We start from the raw sequence: 26,323 nt of genomic DNA, 5'->3' as shown, positions 1-26,323 counted from the left end.
CTGCGCCTTTGCGCCATTATCGCTCAATATTTGTAAATGGCGCACTAGAAAATTAGAAAGGGGTCAGTCTGGCGCATGTCTTGCAGATATGGCGCTATAAGATGCAAAATTGTGGTCGAAACTCTTATATTGGTGCATTTTAGGACCGTTTTCAAGCTGACCGATTGTATTCATGACGTATCTGAGCATACTGTTACTCGTTCAATCAGACTCTTTGTAGCCGCGTATGTCGGAATCGTACTTGGAATATTTCCTTCGTTTAGATTACGTACGCTACTAGAATTTTTTTTACCGAATACTGAGTCAATTATGTTTATTAAAATTATATGTAATGATTTAAATAATGAACACTTGAAAGTCATACTCCACTATGTAATATGTTCTAATATTTCTTAAAACTTTGATTATTTATTTCGTAAAAAAAAAAGGGACAAGTTACTCATCGCGTATCCAGACACTTGCCCGAAATGCCTCCAAAGCGAAGATTGGTATTGGGCCAAATGACCCAAAACAACGAAAGCTTTCGTTTGTTTTACAAATAAAACGACAGAAACTTTTTCATTCCCAGACTCGGCAGAGGTCTCTGATTAAGAAGAACAGTCCAAGACGTTGACTCCTGATGTCAACGGCAACGATGTTCGTCATTTCCAGTCCAAGTGGCTAACTTTGCACCCGTGGTTGGAATTTGATCAGATGGGACTAAAATGTTTTCCAAACAAATTAAAAGTTTCTCATTTAAGTTTTTTGCTCCGAGTTCTTTGCATACAAAACCAGTCCCTACCATTTGAACCAAATTTAATCTGCAACTGCCCCAGGTCTATTCAGTAGAGAAATGTGCATGTAAGTTTGCATCCTTTATAGTTTAGCTCTTCAACAACTTTCGAGAACTAAATCAATAAAATCAAAGGGGCGAGGAATTAACTTAGGTATTCTGTTTATCAATTATTTTAATACTCTATTGTATGAACTCAAGTCTAAAACAATTCTCCAATATGACATTTTTCAGTACTGAGATGAAATTTAAAGAAAAAAACTTTCTTTTATATTTATAATATTATTCATTTTATTTTAAAAAACTGAAATTGATTGTGTCAGAAATGGCATTTAAAAACCCTCAAAGACCCATCAAATTTACTTGAAATTCATCACAAAATAGCATGAAATATCAATTTTTTCCTGGGGGGCTTCGCCCCTCTGGACGCCAATGGGGGCCTAACTCGGCCCCCATACCCCCGGCGGATGACCCATGGATTTTAATGGTGATGGGCCATTGGCCCATCAACATTAAAATCCAGAGTGATCCCTGAAGGTGTCAAGAAAATTTAGTGATCTACAGTAGTTATAGGAAATTAAAGCTCTCAAAAAAAAAAAATTTATGTAGAATTATGATTCACGATTCTTGTGTAGAGTTTGTGCGGGATGTACAATAATTAACCTTACTTCATGATTCTGGCGTAGAGTTTGTGCGGGATTCCGGTTAGAACCCCCGCACCGTCCCCTGAGTCATTGTCACATCCACACGCCCCGCGGTGTTCCATGCGCTCCAACATTGTCTGAGAATCACGTAAAACCTGTCAACAAAAAATCGTCTGAGAATAACACAAAACCTGTCTACAAAACATTGTCTGAGAATCATGCAAAACCTGTCAACAATACATTGTCTGAGAATTGTGCAAAACCTGTCAACAATTAATACATTGTCTGAGAATCACACAGTAAATAATATTATGTATTATATTAAATACATGAAGGAATGAATGCAAAAGCATACAATGAACTTAACATATTCTCATGGGGATTTTCATGGCTTATATCCATTTGTGACCCGTAACTTATTCCCAACGGCAATGGTTTGAAAAAAAAATTATTTTAATACACACAGTACATGAATATGCTCACTTTAATTCATGAAATTTGTCGCTGTTTTGCAATACTGTTCTTGAGCATGTTGAGCAAAAGATTGTTTTGGATTTTTTTCCCAGTCTCAGACCTAGAAGGGAAACCTTTACTTCTGGATTCAATTTCTCTTTAATAATCATGAAAGATCATTTGTGACAAATGGTCTGAAGTAGATGTTGACATTTTCGAAAATTTCTTCTTGCAATTTTGGGAGTGAACAAATGGAAGAGAAACGATAGCAACAAGCCACTTTAGCAAATGTTCATGTCATTCTCTTGAAACTAGTAATGGGACGATCCACCTGTGCACCGATGCATCACAATATTCACTTTGACCATCTACGAATCGATTCATCTAATTTAGTATCACAATACCTGACCGCACTTTTTTTTAATTTCCAAAAATTTCCAGGCTTTAGAATTCGAAATTTTTAGTCCTTTAGTCTTTATCATCAAGACGTTTAAACAAAGAGATTTCAAATTATAAGCGTCAAAATGGCGTCAGACATGCCAGATCATGTTAAATTAACAAAATCCAATGGCAATAGTAACTTGAATTCATAGTTCATTTGTTGAAATCGTTTATTTTCATACACTGTTATATTCCAAATTAATTTTTCTAAAAAAAATTATCTAGTTTTATTTGGTCTTAAATGTATTATGATATGTATTGTATCGCACCTAAGGCTATCTAAATTTAATTCCCTGGTTCTCAGGCCAATTTTCTCCAAAACAGATGCTGGAGGGCGGCATTTTATTTTTCATTTTATTGGCATTAAAGTAGATGAGGGAGGTATATTTTTTAATTTTAAATTCCGAATTTTCTTTAACATAAAGATAATTTTTTAAATCACCGATATACTTTCCATTTCTGGTCAAAGTTTCTGCTTTATCCATTGCTTAACAGCGTGTAAACATCGTAGGTAATGTCCTTGAATGTATCTTCAAACGAAGTAGCCAAAATCTCATTGTAGATGGCTACCGGAAGTGATATTTGAATACTAAACTACGAAACAAATGAGGTCGGAATTTTTTTTCCCGGATTGGTTTCCGCATTACCAACTTTTTATTTTATCAAAAATACAATAAAATCGGCAATGAGGCTACCTCAAAACGGATGCGCGCGGGCCTGAGAACCAAGATTTCAATTTCATATGGCCTAAGGTATCGTGATATGTATCTGATCAGCTAAGTTCAGTATCGTCCCAGCCCTACTTGAAACTTTGCAGAAACCAGATGCTATTCTTTCTGTCTTAATCAGTCCAGTCCAATATAAAAATTCGTAATATTACGAAAAACGTAAGATTACGAGAAAGCGTAATATTACAAGTTATCGTAATATAAAACTTATATTACAATTTTTCGTAATGTAGTTAAATTACGAATACGCGTAATATAGCAGATGTAAGAGACTATATTACGAGTTTTCGTAATCCAAGACAAATTCAAGCATTGCAAGAAATTAAGTGGGGGTAGCAAAGTATGACGTTTAATACGAGATGTCACGGGCGATAACTTGTACGACTCTTACTGAGATTTGAATTCTGTGTGTTTCAATAAGAATTGCACGAACATTTGAATTATGAGACGAGGGTGTGATTTTTAGGGTAGACTTCGCAAGAAAAGTAGGGAGTTCGGGTGATATAGACCAATGTGACATGCTTAAGCGAATATTGAAATTTACTGGAAAATTGGTCTTATCCTTGGGAAAATTCCTATAAAAGAATAATAAAAGAAATTGTCCACTCAACCATCGCTGGCAGTACTTTCTTCTTGAATTTCCATGCTTTCTGATAGGCGTAACTGACCAAACTGACCGCGTGCTATCAGTAGCTGTGGAATCTGATATATTACTGACGTCATACTTTGCTGCCCACCACTCAATTTCTTGCAATGCTTGAATTTGTCTTGGATTACGAAAACTCGTAATATAGTCTCTTACAATCTGCTATATTACGCATATTCGTAATTTAAGTACATTACGAAAAATTGTAAATAAGTTTTATATTACGATAATTTATGATATTACACTTTTTCGTACTCTTATGTTTTTCCGTAATATTACAAATTTTCGTATTGGACTGGACTGTTAATATTAGTCTTTCCTTTTACAAGTAATAATATTTCACATAAAGCCCCCCCCCCCCCCCCCGGTTTCTCCTGCCTCCCCTGGCCTATACATACAAAGTACTATCTGATACTTCATCTGTTGCTGAAGTCAGACATTCTGCCTCTCCATCTTGTAATTCTTCCTCTAAATCACATACAAATTAAATCACTTCTTTCTTTATTTTTGCTTTATAACATATACGATGCTTTATTTGGTCTATCACCAGACACATTTACACCCCCTTCCCTCTCCAAAACCAAAATCAATTCTTTATGCCTCTAGGGATTCCATTTCTGCCTTTAGTGTATTACAGAGCCAAACAATGTCCAAATCAATTTCTCTACATTATTCCAATTTTCCCGTGGCAAGGTTTCTTTTATTTAGTCTACACACACAATTTTGTTATCACAGAATGGAGAAAAATCTATAGAGATGGACTTTGTGCATTATAATTATATACTCAACACACAATCTCGCACCCTATCAGTCTGGGCTTAGATGTCTGCGAATTAATTTTTGATTCTGTGACGCCGGCAGATGAATTAATTGTGATCGACGGTTTATTGATCAATCCTATATTATTGTATCCTAGTTCACTTTATTACAATTCTTATGACTGTTATAGTGGAGAATTTACAATATGTACATCTATCTACTGACCTTGTGGGATTTAGAGCCGTCAATATTGACCACAAACCCCACGCCACAGGCATCTCTCTCCAGGGTGGGATCATACAGGCCCTGGGGGTGGGGCAGTCCTGGTGTCAAGCCCTCTAATGCTGGCATTGTGCTGTCACACGCGCACACTGACAATGTGTCCGTAAAACCGTATGTCACACACGCAGGATGAGTCTTAAGCTGTGAATCTAATATCTGGCTCCTCAACAGCTATAAAAAGAAGAAAAAAGTTTGTTAATCATGAAAATTGAATTTTACGCAATGAAACGAACCTTTTTTTTTTAGGATGGTGAAAGACGATCAAAAAAATATCAAGTTTATCTATTAAATATCGACTTGCCTCTGAAGGTATGACCAAATTGATCTTTTTGCATTAAAGAATCACAATAATTATAATCCTCTTGTTTAACTGGCTGCATTTGTTATTTCAGTATATATTCGTAGATGTCCATGTTCATAATAAACTAGAAAACTGACCAGTCAGCAAGGGCCCCGCCATGGGGTAGAATTAAAAGGGTGCAGCTTACAGAATGATTAATAAATGTACGAAGAATAAGCAACAGCAACTGTATTCTTAAAATTTCAAGATAATTTCTGAATATTCGAAAACCTGAAAATAATATCCTTGTATTTACATTAGGCAGTAAAGAACAACTTAATATTGAATGTATATTTAAAGAATTATGAAGCTTGTGTTATATAAAATGCCAGCCTTCAATGAATGCAAATATCATGAAAGCTTGACCTTAACTTCAAACAAACAGCAGTTGCAGACAAAGGTTTTCATTAATCTTAAAGTGACAGATAAAGAAAAGCCTACTAAATTTTCTGCAGCAGGCTAGAAAATTAATCCCAAGGGATTAATTGTACCTCTCTCATCATTTTCTTCTAAATTTACAATAAGAACTTTTGCAGTATTAATGATAGAATGGGGTTTTTATACAACTACATTAAAAATTAATGATATTCTTGAATTAATGTATTAAAAAAAAAGATTGAAAAAAGTGAAAAAAGTGAAAAAAAGTAAATCAAAAAATCTTCTTTAATCTATTTCTTTTTTTTTTTTTAGAATTCAATGAAATCATAACTATCAAACAAAAATATATAATAAAAATTTATATTTAAATCCACATTTCAGAGTGTTCATAGCATTCCAAATTGATTTAACTTCAAAATAAACTTCATTTGCAGACAGAGGTGGTAATTAATCTCAATGTGACAGATAAAGATAATTCTCTGGATTTTCTTCAGGAGGAAAGCTAATTAATCCCAATGGACTCCTAGCAGCATTCAGTTTACAATGGGAACATCTTCAGCAGTTATCTCTCTTTGCCAATGCAATTCTTATATAAAGTTAAGGAATCTACCCCACCACCCCAGCTCCAAACCAGGGGACACAGAGAATCAAACTTAGCATCAAAATATGTATTTCTGCCTACTGAACTACAGTACCAAATTTGTACTTGATTGGGCAACCATAAAAAAAGTTGCCCGTTCATTCTTATGCATAGTTAAGGAATCTACCCCACCACCCCAGCTCCAAACCAGAAGAGATAGAGAACCAAACTTAGCATCAAAATATGTATTTCTGCCTACTGAACTACCATACCAAATTTGAACTTGATTGGGCAACCATAAAAAAAGTTATTAGAAAAAATTAGAAAATTTGTGGACGGAAGAGTGACAGACGGACAGACAGCTAGACAGACAGACGGACAGACGGACGGACAGAGTGATTACTATAGGGCACCCGCAAATCCTTGCGGGGCCCTAATGAGTTTTACTGTAGTAATTAATAAAACAACATTTTTGTCCCCCGCTTTCGCGAAAGCGAGGGGACATTAAATCTCATTCGTCTGTCCGACATTAAATCTCATTCGTCTGTCCGTCTGTCCTTCTCTCCGTCTGTCTGTCCGTCAGTCTGTCCGTCCGTCACAAAAACTTTAACCTTGCCCATAACTTTTGATTTAGTGGAGCTATGACTTTCATATTTCACATGTATATTTCTTGTGACAAGACCTTTCTTTGGGTACCACCAAATTTGACCTTTTGACCTTGACCTTGGAGTTTCACCCACTTTTACACAAAAATTCCGAACTTTTACTTTGGCCATAACTTTTGAATGGTAGGTGACCTTGACCTTGGAGTTTCACCCACTTTTACACAAAAATTCCGAACTTTTACTTTGGCCATAACTTTTGAATGGTAGACCTGTACCAGGACTTTCATATTTCACATATGTCTTGTTTGTAGCAAGACCTTTCATTGGATACCAATAACGTTGACCTTTTGACCTTGACCTTGGAGATTTATGTACTTATGAAAAAACTTTAACCTTGGCCATAACTTTTGAACGGTAAGGGATAGGGCTTTCATACTTCATATATGTAATCCTTGTGAGATGACCTTTCATTAGATACCAAGAACTTTGATCCTTTGACCTTGACCTAAGAGTTTGGCCTACTTTTTAAAACTATAACCTTGGCTACAACTTTTGAATGGTGGATACTCGAACTTTCATATTTCACATAAGTATTCTTTGTGGCAAGCAAGACCTTTCATTGGATACCAACAATTTGACCTTTTGACCTTCACCTTGGAGATTTACGTACTTATGAAAAAACTTTAACCTTGACCAAAACTTTTGAATGGTAGGGGCTAGGGCTTTCATACTTCACATATGTAATCCTTGTGAGAAGACCTTTCATTAGATACCAAGAACTTCGATCCTTTGACCTTGACCTACTTTTCAAAAACTTTTACCTTGGCCACAACTTTGGAGTAGTAAATACTGGGACTTTCATATTTCAAACATGTATTATTGGTGGCAAGACCTTTCATTTGATACCAACAATCTTGACCTTTTGACCTTGACCTTGGACATTTTTTGTACTAATTAAAAAACTTAAACCTTGAGTATAACTTTTGAATGGTAGGGGCTAGGACTTTTATACTTCAAATATGTAATCCTTATGAGAAGACTTTACATTGGATACCAAGAACTTTAACCCTTTGACCTTGACCTTGGGTTCAGTGATGACTTCTAAATAAATGACATATGATCGGGTGTTCATATTACACACAATACGTCATAAAAAATGACATCTCACCCACAATGACACCGAAAGCGGGGGACCACAATTCCTTGAATTTGCTTGCTGCACCAACTTTAGATGCCACACATGCAAGTTTGTTTATTATAAAGGAAAAAACTTCAGTAAATAATAATCTTTGCTGAATCAGGAAGTTTTAATCAGGTTAAGCATATTCGATGCATAACTAGGTTAGTTTGTACAAATACTACAGGAAGACTTTAATCTGATGATAAAACAGATATTGACCCTAACCAAAGTAGGTCACTCTACATGTGGAGTTTTTTAACCTGTTAAGAAGCATTAGATGATCTCTGATAACACGGTGACCACAATAAGGGAGAAACACACATATTATCATCTGTGTTTGCTCGACTTATCTTGCTGATGTCAAATTGAGTCCTAACCCCATAATCTATTAATATAACCCAAAAAAGTGTCCAAGTGTCACACTTTGTAACATATAGGTCAACTTACTGACAGACTGATAAATTGTTGAGATTAATAGTTTAATTGTTAATTTCAGTTTTAATTAAAAAAAAAAACAAAAACTTGCCAATTTTGTAGTTTGGAGCATGGAATTCCATTAATTTATTAAAGTTAATTAAACTTGGGCTATAAATCAAATCACCCTCTGTCATCACTTACTGAAGGCACTCTAGGAATTTAACTGTTACTATAACTAATGTCAGAATTTAACACATGTCATGTTGCTCATTCAAAATATTTTTTTCCCATCTCAGAATAAAGTGAAAGACAACTGCTGTTTTAATCAATTCTCTCAGAGGTCAGAATTAGATGCATGCAACAAATTGGTTCTTTATTACAGGGTGGGGTGGGGAGAGGGGGAGGGTGGGTAGGGGGTTATCTAAAATCACTATGAGGCTCCAGGAGCTGGACTTTCTCCAGAACACATGGATTTATACATTTAGGATTTGTTGACATAAACATGAGTCAGATCCCTGGTTTGTTTACAGTCTGAGGACAGGGGGGTTCACTTGCCTCCAGGTATTTTATATTTTGATTTGTGTCCAATAACTAATGCATACAGGATGATAAACCCTGCAGATCAATATACAATTAAGTTTATAAATGCAGTATAGACACCTGACAATGTAAGCCTAATGTGACTCACAGCTTAATCTTGTCATATCTTCAAAGCCATGGCATACCTGTAGCTTAACATGTTCAAAACAGGACAATAACATTTTACAAGAGATCATTTTTTTGGTGATTTCTTGCTGTGATATATATATATACACCACACAATACTGAGACACAATTAGGCAGGGTGTGTGTGTGTGTGTGTTTTTATTTTTCTTTTCTTTTCTTTTTTGTATCAAGTGAGCTGCATTTATTATTTTTTTTAATTCAATTGTTGGTTCTTTATATTTTTCCTACATCATATGATGACCATTTGATTAGTAGCTGTCCTTAGTAAATAAGTGTGTACTCTGTTCTAGACATGACCGGATGACACACGTTTGACCCTTATAAAAGTGGCCCTGACTCTCCTTTAGGTACAAAGTAATGTGTGTACACCAAGTTATGAGAAAAATAACGACAAACAATGGTCAGGTTTCTGTAGGGGGTAGACACACATTAACATGTAAAGCCGGGTCCATCAGCAGAGGTTATGATCCTCTATATGGCAGACAGACAGATATACTGAATATCTGCACATGACATGCAACATAAATACACAGAGTATCTGCCGACTGCCATAGTGTATATCTTATAAGCTGGCAACATATCAAAATATAAAACAGTAGAAAATAGCATTCTGTGTAAAATGCTTGCATGGCCCTTCTCCTCGACTGTTCTTTTCTGCAACTTGTCCCAAACGCTGGGGTCCGTTTGACAAAAGAACTTGTGACTAAGACCCAAATTTAATTTTGTTCTTAAGTTTCTAATTTACATTATAGTCAAATGGCTTTTTTTTAAAGAAATGTAACATGTAAGTAAGATAAGGCCATAATAAAATTATTCCTAGATTCTCATCCAGCCATGATTTTAAACCCCCGCCTCGATTTTTTTTATTTTTGTTTTTCTTTGTCTTAATCCTGATCGGGATCGGTATTCATCTATCATTCTACTTTCGTTTTAAATCCCGCGAATGTCAACATGATTTTGACAGCTGAAAGATGGTAATATGCTGTAATACACGAGTATATATTTTAAACAAGGGTCATTGGTTGAAAAGATTGGTGATGGTGTGAAGTAAGAGTTAATGGAACCTTTACTATGACTTTTACTCTGGTATTATAGATAAAATTACACCGATTGACTAGGTCAATAAAAAATCTGCAAAATTGAAAAAATAAAAAATATAAAATAAAAGCCGCCTGCCCGCCCCGATTTTTAAAAAAATTCGGAGGAGAATCTAGCAATTTATTTATTATGGCCTAATGTCACATTGGCAATATTTAACACAACTGTAATGGGACCATGGATATATCAGCCTGGATAGCTCAGTTGGTAGAGCACCTGATTGGGGGGTCCCGGTTTAGATTCCCAGTCCAGCCACACATTTTCTCCTTTCCTGTTACACAATCATTAATTTTGCAAAATTTTATGAACAATTTAAGATTTACTTCTTAGCCATAAGTTTTCTTGTAAAATGGGCCCCTGGAGTGAACATGGAGAACAAATCCCCCCCCCCCTCTTTGGCTAGGATGGTCAGTTACATAAGTAATTTTTTTAGGTCAATTTGACATACTCACCTTAAAGCCCAACTTTGACTGAGTTTAGATGCCCCTAAGGCAGATGTATACACCACAGCTGCAGGTATTTACCATGTGGTCAACAGATGGGGGCCTAAGCACTGTTACAGTCAGTATACACAAAAATCTAAGTATTTAAAGGGAATCACCTTACTGAATATTGACCTATTACTTTTGCCTGCAAAAAAACAGTTTTTGGGGGGAATTTTTTAACAGCATAACATCCAGGGAGGGACGGGAGTGCTAACCCTTTTTTTCGAGAGTTACTGATTTTAGATCCGCCCTTAATTTCAACATGACAGTAGTACTTTAATTAAAACATTTCCCTTAATAAAGAATATGTCTTCCTATTTTTTGTTTTTACTTACTTCAACTATTTCGGGCAACTTATATAATTTCCTTCAGGCTAGTAATGCTTGGAAGTTGGATGCTGGTGGGTTGTCTGACCTTGACCGACAACTGACTTTTTAATCGAGTTTGTTTATAACTTTTATGCTTCAATTCTTTACTATTCCAAACTCACATAGGGATAAATTTATTCCTGACACTGTCTACGGTTTATTTCATATCATAAATATTCACACTTCACAATGTCATCCGCTGTCTTACACGAAACATGGCTACATTTACCGTTATGTATGCACGGTGCAGACTGGTTCCTCATTAAATCAGATGCTGTTTGCCTGGCAGCTAAATTGACAAGCCCCCTTCCACTGCAAATAAATATAGTTGTCTTACCTAAATATGGATATAACGGGATGTTTAACTTTCCTCCTTCGATGTTTTACAGTTGCATAAGAATTTGATTTCTGTCAGTGTACTGGTGTGTAACCGCTCAACGGACCCTAAACATGTGTGTCTGTTTTCATCTACTAGACATGTGCTAAACTCGTGCAAGCTGAATTCTGATTGGTTAATATTCACGAGAGGGAATGAAGAAAAAAATTTACCCGGAATAATAATGAGTTCCGTAATGGAGAAATAAAATATTTACCTCGGACAATCTTTGCTTTTTTTGCCCTGACCCGATCGACTGACTGAAAATGGCCCGTATAATTTGTATTATATGTTTTTTGAATTGAATATTTATTGGCTTCCCTAGACATGCTAAGCGTTGCATGGCCGTAGGAAATGGTGGTGGTGGGGCGGGGGGGGGGGCCTCTTTGCTGATGACCCCCCCCCCCCCCGAGTTCCTACGGGCCTACGTTGATGTTGAAAATGTTATTTATATGTCTCTGATTATATTAGTTGTTTTTTTTTTTTAAATCAAAATATGAATAATTATTTAGGAAATTTTATTAAACAGTGTTAAGGTTGAATGCCACACCAACTTTTTATTTTATAGATCTTTGAGTCACTCTTTTTAAACAATGGTTTCAGCATTGAAAGGCTGATGGTAGCTTTCAATTATTTTATATTAATTTTTTTGTATTTTTTCTAAGAAAATGAAGAAAAAAATTATATCCAAATGAGATGTTTTCGAGTTAAAAGTTTGCTGTAAATGAATGCATCATATGAATATCTAATAGAATATGTAAAGAAAGACTGGATAGACTTTTAATTTTTTTTTTTTTTTTTTTTTTTTTGTAAAAAAAATATTTATGAAAATAAAACACATTATTTGTGAATATTTTTTAAACCTATGGTTAAAAACACAATAGAACTAGTCACAACTGTATGGAATGCCATATACGACAGCCAACTGCTTACTGCCAACTACTGACTGCTGACTGCTTACTGCCAACTGTCAGCTGCTTACTGCTAACTGCCACACATATTTGAATAAATTTTATTTTTATATTGATATTTATGTGACTTAAAAAAAGGCGCGGATCTAGAACAATTTTCCTAAGAGGGTCACTCATGTTAAAAACGTTCTGAAGAGTTCTAAGGTCCCTTTTAGTTGATTTATTTTATACATTGAATAACTTTTAGTTGGTCTAGTTTGAGCATTAAATAACTTTACAAATTTCAGAGGGGTGGTCCGGACCTCTTTCTCTAGATCTATGCATGTTCAAGTTCAAGTTCAGTTTATTCACCCAGACCAATCTATTGGTACATGGGGTATTGTGCATAAATAACATATATACATTATATACAATATAAACAGTCTGGTCAGAGGTACATACACAATATAGAAAACATAACAAAAGATTAATGGTAGAAAAAAAGAGTGGGGAAACATATCAAGGAGGACAGACAGCAGCATAGATTTTTTGGATAAATATACAAAGTTTTTTCATCACTTTTTCGTTTGAGGTTGACATAATTTCCATGAATTTAATAACATTCGGTCTAGAAGAATAATAATTGCCCAGGTAATTCTTTCTCACATTAGATAAAGTTTTACATTCTAAAATATAATGAAATTCATCTGCAATTTGATTGTTTTTACAAAGTGTACATATTCTATCGCACAGTGGTAAACCTTGCCATCTTCCTGTCTCTATCGGTAAATGGTGATTTGTGGTACGAAATTTCATAAATATTGCTCTAAATTTAGGAGATAACTTATCAATATAATTTTCAAATCCAAAATTTTGTTTAAAGATTCTGTAAGTTTGTCCTTTTGAAGAATTATTAACGTCACTAGACCACTTTTGAATAAATTGATCTTGTAATATTTGTTTTACGGTAGCAGTTATCCATTTATAATTCATACTGGCACTCTGTTCGTACCATACATTTGGTAAACCACATATATTACAATTTTCTGTATACAATCTAACCATGGGTTTGTTAAATTTCCATCACAGTACAATTTAAACATATGTTTGTATAAAACATTTACAATTTTAGTTTGTGGGTCTGAAAAAAGCTTTGTCCAAAATGAAATCATTCTACAGTATACCGAGATGTACAGAGGAAAGCGACCTGTTTCACCATAGACCATGTACGATGGCGTGGAACTTTTCAAATTAAATACATGCTTTAAAAACTTCAAGTGTAAACGTTCTACAATATCAAGGTTTTCGTAGCCCCATACTTCAGAGCCATATAGTAAGACTGGTACTACAACTCTATCAAAAAGATCAAATTGACAATCAACTGGTAATTTGAATTGTCTAATTTTTCTTATAATTCCATACATCGCTTTTTGAGCTTGTTCATATAAGTGTTTTTTTGTTTTACAAAAGGAACCAGAGCGTGAAAATACAACGCCTAGGTATTTAAATTCTTTAACGTTTTCAATAATTAAGTTGTCGTAATAAAATTTTCTTTTTAACATTGGACCCTTTGAAAATACCATGATCTTCGTTTTTTCGACATTAACTTTCAACTTCCATTGCAAACAATATTTTTGAAATTCGTTAATTGCATGTTGTAATTCATCGGCTGATTCAGCCATAATAACAGTGTCATCTGCATATAAAAGTACTAACAGTTTAAAATACATTAGTAATTCATTCTCAATAGTACTTGAAATACTTTGCAAGCCTACAACATTCTTGTTAAGTAGAAAATCTTCAAGATCATTAATATACATGGAAAATAGAAATGGCGAGAGGTTTTCTCCCTGTCTTACTCCTACATTACAGCTAAAAAATTCTGTGGACATGTCATTCATTTTCACCATAGACTTAATACCTTTATACATATTTTGAATATATTGAAAACATTTGCCTTTTATTCCATTAATTTGTAACTTGGTCCAAAGACCATTCCGCCATACAGTATCAAAGGCTTGTTTAAAGTCAACGAAAGCACAGAATAATTTTTTCTTTCTGTGCTATGTAAAACATATCTTATTTGTAAAAACAAAGAGATATAAATTTTTGATCGGCGTTTTCTTCGTGGAGGGTCCAAGATCAGTTTTAGTTCGTTTAGTTTATACATTAACCCATGACTGAACAAATTTTAAATGCCCCCACCCCATCCCCAAGATATTTGCATGGAAAACATAATAACACACAGAGATATACATCTTTAATTTGAGGAAATTCTTAACTTTACAATATAATGGAAAATATAAATTTATTTTCAAAACATCTTTATCTGCAAAACGATAAATCTTTTTTTATTTTTTTTTTATTTTCTCTCTTTAAAGGTTTTGTTGTCTCCGGGGATGGGGGTGGGGGTGTTACTTCTTTTAAGATTAAAAGCATAAAATAGTCATTTTATTACCTATTTCAAATAAGAAAATAAAAATAAACAATGTAGTTTATCAATGGCATACACTGTATATTGAATATCACATAAATTAAAACATGGTCATTTAGTCAATTTAATTTTACCAAGGTGACCTCTTAGAAAAAAAATGTCCTGGATCCGCGCCTTTTTTTTTTTTTTTTTTCTTTTTTTTTTTTTTTTTTGAAAATTCATATAATTAAATATAAACATAAAATTTATTCAAATATGTGTGGCAGTTGGCAGTAAGCACTTGGCTGTCGTATATGGCATTCCATACAACTGTACAATTGAGGAGAACATGTTTGTCAATCATATATTGACTGAAAAGAAATTGAAATGAAATTGAGAAATTTTAGAGAAATTAATTTTTTTAATATTTGGACCTAACCCGATCAAAATTAAACCGATCATGGATCACAATTAACACAAAATGGATAAAATACTAATTTATTGCCTCTTTCATTTATTTACAATGAAGAAATCTATTTGATTATCAAGATCAATAATGTTTTAACCCTTTTTACACCTAATCAGACTATAGTGTTCTTCAAGAAATGTTATTCATTTCCAAGTATTGTACAATATTATGGTTGGGATCGGTTTGATTTTGATCGGGATTGGACAAAAAAAAAAAATAAAAAATTAATTTCTCTAAAATTTGGCCATTTCGTTTCAATTTCTTTTATAAATATGATTAACGAACATGTTCTCCCTAGCTGTGACTGGTTTTAAGAAGATTTTAACCACAAGTTTAAAAAATATTCACAAATTATGACATGTGTTTTATTTTCATAAATATTTTTTTATTTAAAATTTTTTAATATCTATACGACTTTTCTTTACATATTTCATTAGGTATTCGTGTGATGCATTCATTTATGGCAAAATTTTTACAAGAAAGCATCTAATATGGATGTAAATATTTTTTTTTCATTTTCTTTGAAAAAATACAAAAAAAAATTCATATAAACTAATTAAGAGCTAAAATCGGCCTTTCAATGCTGAAACCATTGTTTAAAAGGGTTGACTCAGAGATCTATAAAATAAAAAGTTGGTGTGGCATTCCTCCTTAAAGAGAAAATGACAGGATGGTCTTACATATAAGACAAGTAGATTTTTTTTTTTTTTGATTTTTTTATATGCCTGTCTTTCTGTCACACTTTTTGGAGGTTTGGGGGTTTGTTTGTTTTTTATCTTTATAAAAGTTGGAAATACCTTTTTAACATCTTTTTTTAAAACTGAGCAAAGATGTATTTTTTCCCCCAAAATGTATGGATATTATTTAATTTAGTTGTTTGGAAAAAAACCCGATATCTAACTTTTATATTTACATTCAGTATAATTATGATATCAAATAACAAAACTTAATAAATTACTTAAAGGGGGGTGGGGGTCAAAAACTGTACATGTAACAAATTATAATGATGTTTAGTTATAGTTTAAATCATTTTCTGTTATGTCTTATGAGTTTTACGCAGGGGTGCTTCGGAAACATTCAGAATATTCTAATTTGACTAAATTAGTGATCCTTTACAAAAATGCTCAAAGAAGTTATTAAACCCCGGGATACTGCTGTTCTGTTATTAAAGGCAGAGATTTTTTTTACCGGGTGCTAAATTCCAGGTGAGGGAGGGGCTTATTTTGTACAGGTGTGAATGCCTTGGGGGCTAGCAGTCTACCTGTGGTCATCTGTGTCCTAATCCCTATACACAGGAAGTGATTTAATACACAGTGAAATACCCAGATGTCAAACCTTACCTGTGTTGGGGATTTTGAGCAATTTAGAATTAGAATGAAAAAGGTAAAATATTAATTTATATTTTAATGGTTTAAAACATTCCTACCCATTAAAAAAATCATGATGATATCATGCATGTATTATAAATTTATTTTTAGATGTTTAGTGTAATTATGTGTTAATTAAAAAAAAACTCCTGTAACAACCAAATTAGACTTAATTCATTTATTCCCATGATCCCGTGACCCATGATTAGAAACATTTATGGATATTTTTGAATTTTAATACTTCACACAGTGCTGCTCTGAACTTTATTAATAAAATTTCCACTTCAGGTTTTACCATTTAGCGTCTTAAAATTAATACAAAAATTTCATTCGGTAAAAACAGTTTTATGTACCAAAGATTATTTTTTTCTTTGAAAATTTAAAATTGGATATGGTCAAATATCTCCCCTCAATTTGAAATCTGAAGCAAATGATTCATTATTATCATAATGATTTTGGGGGAACGAAGGCCATTAACATTTTTTCTGAACGTAATTTTTTTTCTTTTAAATTTACTTTTTACTTTTAAGCGGGGTAAATTCAAAAACATCTACATTAACAATAAACTATTAATTAACGATAGTTATATATCTCCCATTATATGTCGATTTCTCCCAGTGGGCCTATAGAGTGTTCCACACCTGTTTCATATTTTAATGTTTTGCTGATTAAAGACGACACAGGCCAGTTTAACAACTAAATGGTAAAACAGAGGAGATGACAATATCTCAACTTTCCTTATGGTAGTATTATCAATTCCAGTTAAGTGTGCCCTTCTGTATTTCGTCATGTGACCTATGATTCTGCACACAAGGTAAATAGTACACGCCTCCTGACCGCCAGCTTTATGACTGACAGTTTCTTTCTATCCCTGATTAGTTGCTCCTGCAACAGATCATATCTATGTCAATGCTGACAAAATAAGTTGATCAATTACACAGATCTTATACCTGAAGCGTGAATTATTGACGGGCACATTGTGATGTAAACAAAACTACACACTCCATTGAAATTAATAATATTCCGCTCTCAATAGCATGTCTCCAAAATTATTCACTGCTCAAGAACTTGCACTGATCAGTGCGATCAATGTTTAAATCAGGACTGGCTACTCATTTACATGTTAATACTACAGACATTTTTACAACCTCATCTAAAGCCAGCAGGTTGTAAATTCTATGGTCGTTATAATGATTTTGGAAGCAAATATAAACATCACCATATGTTGTGTTTTAGCTGACTTGTTAATAAATGCTTTTAGACTTAACTTGACTAAGGCCGGAATATTTCGTCTAATACTTGACGACGGAATGTTCCATCTAATACTTGACTACGGAATGTTTCGTCTAATACTTGACTACGGAATGTTCCGTCTAATACTTGACTACGGAATGTTCCGTCTAATACTTGACTACGGAATGTTCCGTCTAATACTTGACTACGGAATGTTCCTCTAATACTTGACTACGGAATGTTCCTCTAATACTTGACTACGGAATGTTCCGTCTAATACTTGACTACGGAATGTTCCGTCTAATACTTGACGACGGAATGTTCCGTCTTATACTTGACTACGGAATGTTCCGTCTAATACTTGACTACGGAATGTTCCTCTAATACTTGACTATGGAATGTTCCGTCAACCTGATCTATACATAGAGCTCATGGTGAAGGTGAACAGTCAACAAGGGCTGCTTACTCCTCCTAGGCACCTGCTCCCACCTCTAGATATTCCCTGTTCACAGATCTGTATCGTAGATCGATCACTACTCGTTATCTTCATCCCTTTTCATGTTTTTTTACCGGTAAATTATCCTATTTTTGACGACCCAGAAAAGGAACTCTTTATGATATACATGTACTCAGTATATGGTTTAAAAGAAATTCAGAAAAGTGTAAAACAAATATTTTATTCTTCATAAAAAACAAAACAAGGGTAACAAATGTATATCAATATAAAAAGAGAAAATGTCTATTTTGAATGAATGTACATGTTTATAGAAATCTCTCCTTTAAGTAACATGGTAGGAGTTTCAAGGAAATTTAATATATTACACGCACATGTGGTCAACCGTCGTTGGTACGTGAATGAACCTTGTCCCTGACTTGTAGACTAAGGAAGGGTGACCTCGCTCTGTGGCATTCAGCATTCGTGAGATTCTGATAAAGTCTCAGTTAATACTTCCCCTCCTCAGTCTTCCTTCCATAGCGTGCACTTGCCGAGACTCTGCACGTGCACGTCCGTGATCTGTTGTGTAGTTGCCTTTGAGGAGCTCCGCTGGCGTACAATCTCAGCAGTCCCCTCTATATCGATCACGTGGTCTGTGACGTCCATCAACATACCCTGGTGGCGGTTGTGATATTGAACGTTTGCAGTCATGCGCACGCGCACGAACTTCTTGACACAACCTTTTTCATAAACGGTATCAATTTCCGTCTGATCGTCGTCCACACTAAGTACCTCTACGTCACCGGCAACACGTGAGACTTCGTCATAGATTACGAACTTGTCGCCTGTTTCCACTGCGCATATGCTGAAAGCAAATCCTTCCGCTCGGCTGTCCGACCAAAAGTAGTTCTCGTTGTTATTATGGGTATTTCCCTGGAAGGTCAATCGTTTTCCGTATCCAAGGCCGACGGATTGAAGCATGCGCGATTCCCCGTTAAACAGGAAGTCTCTGGTTCCCATGTAGCGTACTCGGTAGCAAAATCCGGGGCAGATTTTATCGTCAACATGAAAACCTGAAAGAAACAAATAGTTATCTTTAAAACTGTTGGTTTATGATTTTTTTTTTTTAACAAAAGGGCCAATTTTATTCGAGATTAAAGGGAACATTTAAAAAAGAAATTAAAAAGATAAAAATGTAAATGATTTTTATCAATATTAGGAATATTTTCACATTTTGCTAGATTTGTTGAAAAACATGTAGTTCAAGATCTAAATGGTTTTCATGAAATGTTGATAGAGATGTGGAAGCGTGATCATACAAAATATGGTTGTCACGTGGTAAAAAATGTTCCATATCTAGAGAAGTTACCTATCCGCAAATGACTGTACATAATGATTAAAATTAAATTTGTATTCATTGATTAGAAGGGAAAATTGCAACATTTCCTATGTTATCCATATCAAGTTTTGTCTGCTGCGTGTTTCTTCTTTCTTCCCTTCTTCTTCTCTCTCTCTCTCCAATTAAATGATGTAGTTAACACTGTTGATAATGTTGCAATTATTCCCTTTGATATTGATCAGGGTAGATCATGGCTTCATTTTGGGTCATATAAATTATTAATTATATTTTTTTTTACGTAATGAGTGTATTAATGTTAACATTTATAACCATTCAAGTTAGAATACCACGTGACAAAGAACATTTTGATTGGTTTCATTTTCCCCCGCTTTGTTTGTGTGTTTGTTTTTCCCGTTAAGTAACATGAGTATGTTACCACTTACGCTTTACGTATCTGCCGAGCAGTTTCACAGCAGAAAACGTTGTTAACTGAAAAGACAAAACCTTTTCAAACCACGAACACCAAGGTCAACATAAAGGTCAAGGTCACATGTACTCGTCAGAGAGAGTTTCTTTGCAATATTCAAGATTGAAACAAAAAGAAAATGAAGAAATTGTTTATTGTTTACTGAAATATTTCGGCTGAGCGCGCAATTAATAAATAAATAAACATAAAAATAGATAACTTTCAAAAGAAAAATATCACTTTTTCATGTTTATGCTCATGTAAGATATACAACTTCAAATTAAATAAGATTTCAAACAAAATAAAGAAATAAATAAAAAAATAAAAAAAAAAAAATAAAAATAAAAAAAAATCAAAATTAAAAAAAAAATTATTATGACGACTTAATGTCAAAAAGGACAATAATATGAAGAAAAAAAAAACTTTCTCTATGCCAAGAATTTAATACAATATTATTTTAATAAACTTCTTTCTCTTTTTGCATGTTTTATTGTTTTTCAAAATCAATTTATTTTGGTTCTTTAATCTTTGTTTTTGTTTCTTTTTTTTTCTTCTTTTTTTTCAATTTTTAACTTTTTTTTTCTAATCTAGCTAATAAAAAAGTAAATTAGCTGATCAAAAATCTTGTTTGGAAGAATGATTTGATCCAAAGCAACTGGAACATCGATCCACCAAGAATGGTGTACGATCATTTACTTAGTAGTCTCTGTACGCTATTGTAAAATGGTGATGAGATTCAAATAAATGATTATTATTATTATTATTACTTAGAAAACAGGCTATTAGCAGATCCATCTGGTTCGATCACGATAAAACCAGTTACATGCAGTGTATCTTATTGTCTGCACCTGGCAGTTGCCAGGAAACGGTCTATTTTGAGTAAGTACAAAGGTCAAAGAGTCATATGTACATGTACATTATATAACGTCATCATCATATTTCCCTGAATACATAGTAAAAAGTTATACATGTTATATACTTAATGATAACAAGAAATTGTGCAGCTTTCATTCAATAAATTGTATAATTATATTTTTTTTTGACAATATACATAATGAGATTCATAAATATAGTAGCATGGGAAATTAATTGAAAGACTTGAAATCTTCAATGTAAAACCGATTGGATTGAAGCACATTTTATATACATTTCAGATATAGAAATATTTCTGGGAAAATAACACGTCTCTATACAGATATATCCGATAAAAGCACAGATAGAGTTCAATTTTTCTGTCTCATACTTTACCTTATTTATTCGCCCCCCCCCCCCTTTCTAAGAATAGAGAAAAAAAATATCTTACCTATAACAGGTAGTTCGTGTGGCCGGATTCCCGCCGATTGGTACTGGATGGAAAATTCCCGCCCCTGTATTACTGGTGTTGCTTCTTTATCAAGACCGTCAGGGGACGAAGTGCAGCATACGCTCTCCTCGGGTGGATCTTGACGTAAACCCTGGGGCGGGTGAAATAGATCCTGAAGGGACTGTCGGAAATCGCGCCACCTGGACTGGTAAAGATCCGCGCCCAGGGCTTTGAGATCCTCGGGGCGTACGGTGGCATACAAGGATAATCTTTTAATCAAAAAGCTTTCATCGACTCCCTCGGGATTTTCAAAATCAAACTCGTGATTCTTTATGATTGGCATATTGAACTTCTTAAGATTTCTTTTGGAACAAAAATTCTGCACGTTTTATGAACGTCTAACTCTTTGTGAAGCTTTCTCTGTTTTGATTACTCAACACAAATGTATTATTTCTTGTACGCTATCGAATATTGATGAACAGCCAATCAGAAAACGCTGCGTTTGCATAGATATTTTTCATTGGTGGATTAGTTGTATTTTTCCCACGTGTAGACAGCATGCTCAGCAGTCTTCCATTCAAGCTTGAACTTTGACCCTGCACACGTCAATATTTACTTATTATTCCTTAGAACGGAATGTAGCCTTACGCAATGTATTTATATTTGACCCCCAAATATAAGTAGATTAAACTTGACTTTTTGACCGCGATATATTGACGCCTTGTCGGACAGTTAATTAAAACAAGTGTCGGAGTTAATAACAATATGACACCAATTCATAGAAAAACCCCTGTACACGATTCAAGAAGGGGGGGGGGGGGGCTTGCACCCTGACAATTCAATTCAATTCATTATTGACCAATTAACTAAGGGCCCTCATGGGGTAAAAAGAAAGTACATTGTTAAAATGTATATAATGGTTATAATCATAAACATGAAATACATACACGCACACTTTAGAGGGAAAGAGTTGCTTGATTGATAAGTATACACGCAAGTAGGGGAATACTTAATACCCCAAATATTTTATGTGTGCTTAAGAATTGTTTTATAGTTAGGTATATATACATCTTATATATGCATACATTACTAAATCATATATACTTGAAAGTATCATACTTTTACATAATTAACCAAACAGAAGAACGTAAACAGACAAGGAGCGCGGCGGAAGACATTTTACATTGTAAACTGCAGAATATTATTAAATGGTGTGCATGGAAATTTTACGGCGGGAAATTAATCAAATATTATTACTATATTATATACTTATATACATTGTATATGCAATTGCATCTAAATGATTCATATATAAAGTAGGGAATATTTTATTCAATGTTGATTTTAAGTAATATTTGGAATTGTTGGTATAGATGTTATAAATATGTCATTAAAAGATGGTTTATGAGGAAAACGTCGCAGAGGCCCGGGGGCATATATATCGGAAGTAAAGGGGGGTGGAGGGGTGGGGATGGGGTGGGGGTGGGGGGTAGGGAGTCCTCTCTTTAAACACCTGTGGTTTTGAAGATGAATTTTTAAAGAGTCTTCAGAATAATAAATCTATTTAGGACTTTAATAGAGCGTCATGTATTAAATCATCAGATCGATCTGTGAGTTAATCAGGTACCATTGGATACGACCTCGGCTAACGACCCATAAAAAGAATAATTTCCAGTTGGATTTCCAAAATAAGAAAAAAAATTGTTTAAAGTAACTAATTCCTCTGAAATTTTTATTGTCAGGACCCCCCCCCCCCCCAAAAAAAACCCAACACAATTCAAAAACTAAAAAAAATCCCACCCTTGAAATTGAATGGAAAAAAAAAAAAAAAAAAACATTTCCAGGTGTTTTTTTTTTTTTTTTTTTTGTTTAGAATTTGAAAAAGTTTTTGGGATTTTATTTTTTGAATAAAAAGCGTTACATGTTAGTGCTCCTGGGTCAATGATTTTTTTTTTCTTCTTACGTCATTCAAGAGGACACTTTCGAATGAAGAGTATGCACGATTTAAATCATCTATTGCAAACGAGAATCAAGCGTACTGCCATGCATCTGTATTATGCCTAATTTTGCCTTTTATGTCAATAATAGATTTTATAAATAAAAATCATTAAAAGATGGTTTTGTAGGAAATATTCGGTTATAAATTTTTAAAATGCAAGTCAAGTCAGAACAAATATTAATGATTTTAATAATTATATTATAATATGATATCAAAAGAACAAAAGCCATTCACGAGATTTTTTTTTATAGTCGGGGGGGTGAATTTGATTGTGACCAGATGCAATAAAAATTTCAGAAGTTCACGAATTTTTTACTTTAAACAATTTTTTTTGTGATATTTTTTGGAAATCCAACTGGAAATTATTCTTTTTATTTGGAAAAGTTCAAACATAGCCAGTCTTCTTAAATTTCAAAATTTCAGTTCTTATTTTAAAAATATAAATACTATTTTTTTTGGTTCTAAATGAATACATGTAATTAAGAACTGAATGAACTATATCGGTAACTAATTTAACTGGATATTCACACATATGAACATATGTTCCGAGCATGTACAACATGTTGCCGTTTTACCAGTATCATAAGTCTGAAAGGCAACACTCACAAAATATGGAAATATAGTATTTACATTGAATATCATTGTTAATAACAATGTAAAGTAATGCAGCTAGAACTTTGCTTTTCCTTTATGTTACTTTAAGATTTACAGCTTATCAGTATATACCGGGGCAAAATAAAACAATCAGCTACAGTATACAGAAGTGGCTAATTTACAGGAGAAAAATGTGAACGTACGAAAGCCCAATGAGCTCATTTTCGTAGGTAAAAAAAAAAGAAACTTTCGCGAATAAACGCGTAACTTTCGCGTTATAAAGAGAAACTTTCGCAAATAAACGCGTAACTTTCGCGTTATAACGCGAAACTTTTGCTGTTTAATTAGACATTTGCTTTAGTCTCAACTTTCTTTTGATTTTGACATCAAGTTTAATCATTTTAATGATAAGCAAAAGGCCATTCTGATCTTGGACTATTACAAGATAAATTGTAAGCTTTCTTGCTATTGAATCCATCTTTACCGTCACAATTTGTCTTTCTCAACGCTGTTCAAACAATTAAAAGTTTTTGCAAGCTTTCCAAAAATTAAACTTCAAGATTTTTAATTTCGGGGAAAATCACCCCTTTCCGGCGTCTTTTATGCACTCTCAAGAGAATTTGAAATAATTATTTTATAGAGATCAAGATCAAGATCTCAAAATGAGGTAAAGATTCTTTGTCAATTGTGTCCCACCGCATTTGTGAAAACTGGATAGCAGATTTTCATTTGTCTCCGCTGGAATACGATATCCTATTTTGAGGTTGCACCATGTTGTCATTCCATTGCTTACGAAAACATTGACGATTCAAAGTGTACAAACTCTGCTGTATACCTTCATAGTTTTTATTTATGGCTAGTCCACGAACTTCTCTATAACCCAATATACAAATATTGGAAAAAATTTAGAGACCCCTCCTCCTCCTCAATAAATTTGTAATTAACAATATCCAATTATAATTGTTACTTAAACAGCATCATATGACCCGTTAAGCTCATGAAATTATACATTGTTCATTAACTTAAACGTTATGTTTCTACGGTGTATAATTTTTTGTCCAAAATGATTGATTGCTTAATTTACTAGTGGTGCTGTTGTAGTAAATGTTACCAATTAAAAAAGGCTTGAAAAAGTGTCAAGTGGAGATTTTCCTTGAGAACTAATCAGTCTGAAGAATTAAATTAAATTTTAACAATTGAAAAACATGTACAAGAAAGTAATACTCATTTAATTAATTCAATGGTAAGGTTAAAAAAAAATATTCTTATGACTAATCTATCCTATTCTCGTATCATTTCTCCAGAACATCTTCTGAGGCCATTATATTTTATAAATTTTCTGAGAGTTCCCGTCTGTGTTCATGTTCTAGTCTGTCAGTAAAGATCAATGTTCCTGAGTAACATTATTATATGCATAATTATTTCGCGTTATATCGCGAAAGTTTCGCGTTATAACGCGAAAGTAACGCGTTAATTCGCGAAAGTTACGCGTTTATTCGCGAAAGTTTCGCGTTATATCGCCAAAGTTTCGCTTATCGAAAGTTTCGCGTTATATCGCGAAAGTTACGCGTATATTCGCGAAAGTTCCGCGTTATAACGCGAAAAAATTATTTTTCTTACCTACGAAAATGAGCTCATTGGGCTTTCGTATGTACGTATATAAATACACAAAGGGAAAAAATTGAAACAAGATGTGTGTAAAACACTATGCACCCGGCGTTATAAGGTTCGAAAAAAGCTATCTTTAGCACATAGGTCAATGCCAAGGTCACAAGGTCATTGACCTTGGTATCATTTGAAAGAACTTGATAATCTGAGTATAAATAACAAATATAAAGTCCCCATCTATAATGGTTCAAAAGTTATGGTTAAGCTTCAAAAAAGCTATTTTAGCATATAGGTCACAGTCAAGGTCACTAGGTCAATGTCCTTGGTGTAATTTAGAAGAACATAATGTGTATAAAGTTAGCATACCAAATATGAAGTCCTAATCTTTCATAGTTCAACGGTTATGGCGAAGGTTAAAGTTTGAAGACGAAAAAGCTATTTTTTGCATATAGGTCACAGTCAAGGTCACAAGATTATTGACATTGGTATCGTTGGTAAGAGCATAATTTGTGGAGTATGCATACCAAATATGAAGTCTCTATCTCTCATGATTCAAAAGTTATGACGAAGGTTAAAGTTTGCAGAATAAAGCTATTTTTAGCATAAAGTTCAACGTCACAAGGTCATTGATCTTGATGACATTTAATAGCGCGTCATTAATGGAGTATGCATATGTCAATGACTTTCTGACTTTGACTGTAACCTATACGTTAAATATACAACCTAGGTCATTTCACTCTACAAAGGACCTTAGTCGTTTCACTCTACAACCTTAGTCATTTCTCTTCAATCTAGGTCATTTCACTCTACAATCTCTGTCATTTCACTCTACAACCAAGGTCATTTCTCTACAACCTGAGTCATTTCTCTACAACCTAGGACATTTCACTCTACAACCTTGGACATTTCACTCTACAACCCTAGTCAT

The 26,323-nt window shown here is 33.8% G+C and overlaps 2 protein-coding genes across 4 annotated transcripts in view; both read right to left on the bottom strand.

Moving 5' to 3' along the window:
* Positions 1 to 11,310, bottom strand: part of LOC134269465 (uncharacterized) — a 51,974-nt gene extending 40,664 nt beyond the window's left edge. Inside the window, exons 1-3 of one of the 2 annotated variants that reach the window (XM_062751664.1) lie at positions 11,240 to 11,310; positions 4,669 to 4,896; positions 1,441 to 1,571 (exon numbers count right to left, since the gene is read on the bottom strand). In XM_062751664.1, the coding sequence (XP_062607648.1) occupies positions 1,441 to 1,571; positions 4,669 to 4,794 (257 nt within the window). In that variant the 5' untranslated portion in view covers positions 4,795 to 4,896; positions 11,240 to 11,310. Of the gene's footprint in view, positions 1 to 1,440; positions 1,572 to 4,668; positions 4,897 to 10,869; positions 11,117 to 11,239 lie in introns of those variants that run through there. The other variant, XM_062751663.1, reaches the window with a different exon arrangement.
* Positions 11,311 to 18,311: 7,001 nt separating this feature from the next.
* On the bottom strand, positions 18,312 to 21,637 carry LOC134269466 (uncharacterized). Of its 2 annotated transcripts, none has more exons than XM_062751666.1 (2): positions 21,195 to 21,637; positions 18,312 to 19,159 (listed from the first exon to the last, which is right to left on the bottom strand). In XM_062751666.1, the coding sequence occupies exons 1-2, from the start codon at positions 21,535 to 21,537 to the stop codon at positions 18,609 to 18,611; spliced, it is 894 nt and encodes a 297-aa protein (XP_062607650.1). In that variant the 5' UTR covers positions 21,538 to 21,637; the 3' UTR covers positions 18,312 to 18,608. The 2 variants fall into 2 exon arrangements, 1 of the variants encoding a protein (XP_062607650.1); XR_009992581.1 differs by lacking the exon at positions 21,195 to 21,637 and adding an exon at positions 19,869 to 20,085 and having other exon boundaries at positions 19,019 to 19,159.
* Between the last annotated feature and the right edge of the window lie 4,686 nt (positions 21,638 to 26,323).

The sequence above is a fragment of the Saccostrea cucullata genome, unplaced genomic scaffold, assembly GCF_032062105.1.
Source record: "Saccostrea cucullata isolate Sc308-1 unplaced genomic scaffold, CSIRO_AGI_Scuc_v1 ctg1464, whole genome shotgun sequence".
Taxonomy (NCBI): domain Eukaryota; kingdom Metazoa; phylum Mollusca; class Bivalvia; order Ostreida; family Ostreidae; genus Saccostrea; species Saccostrea cuccullata.
This window is presented reverse-complemented; position numbering and strand designations above follow the sequence as displayed.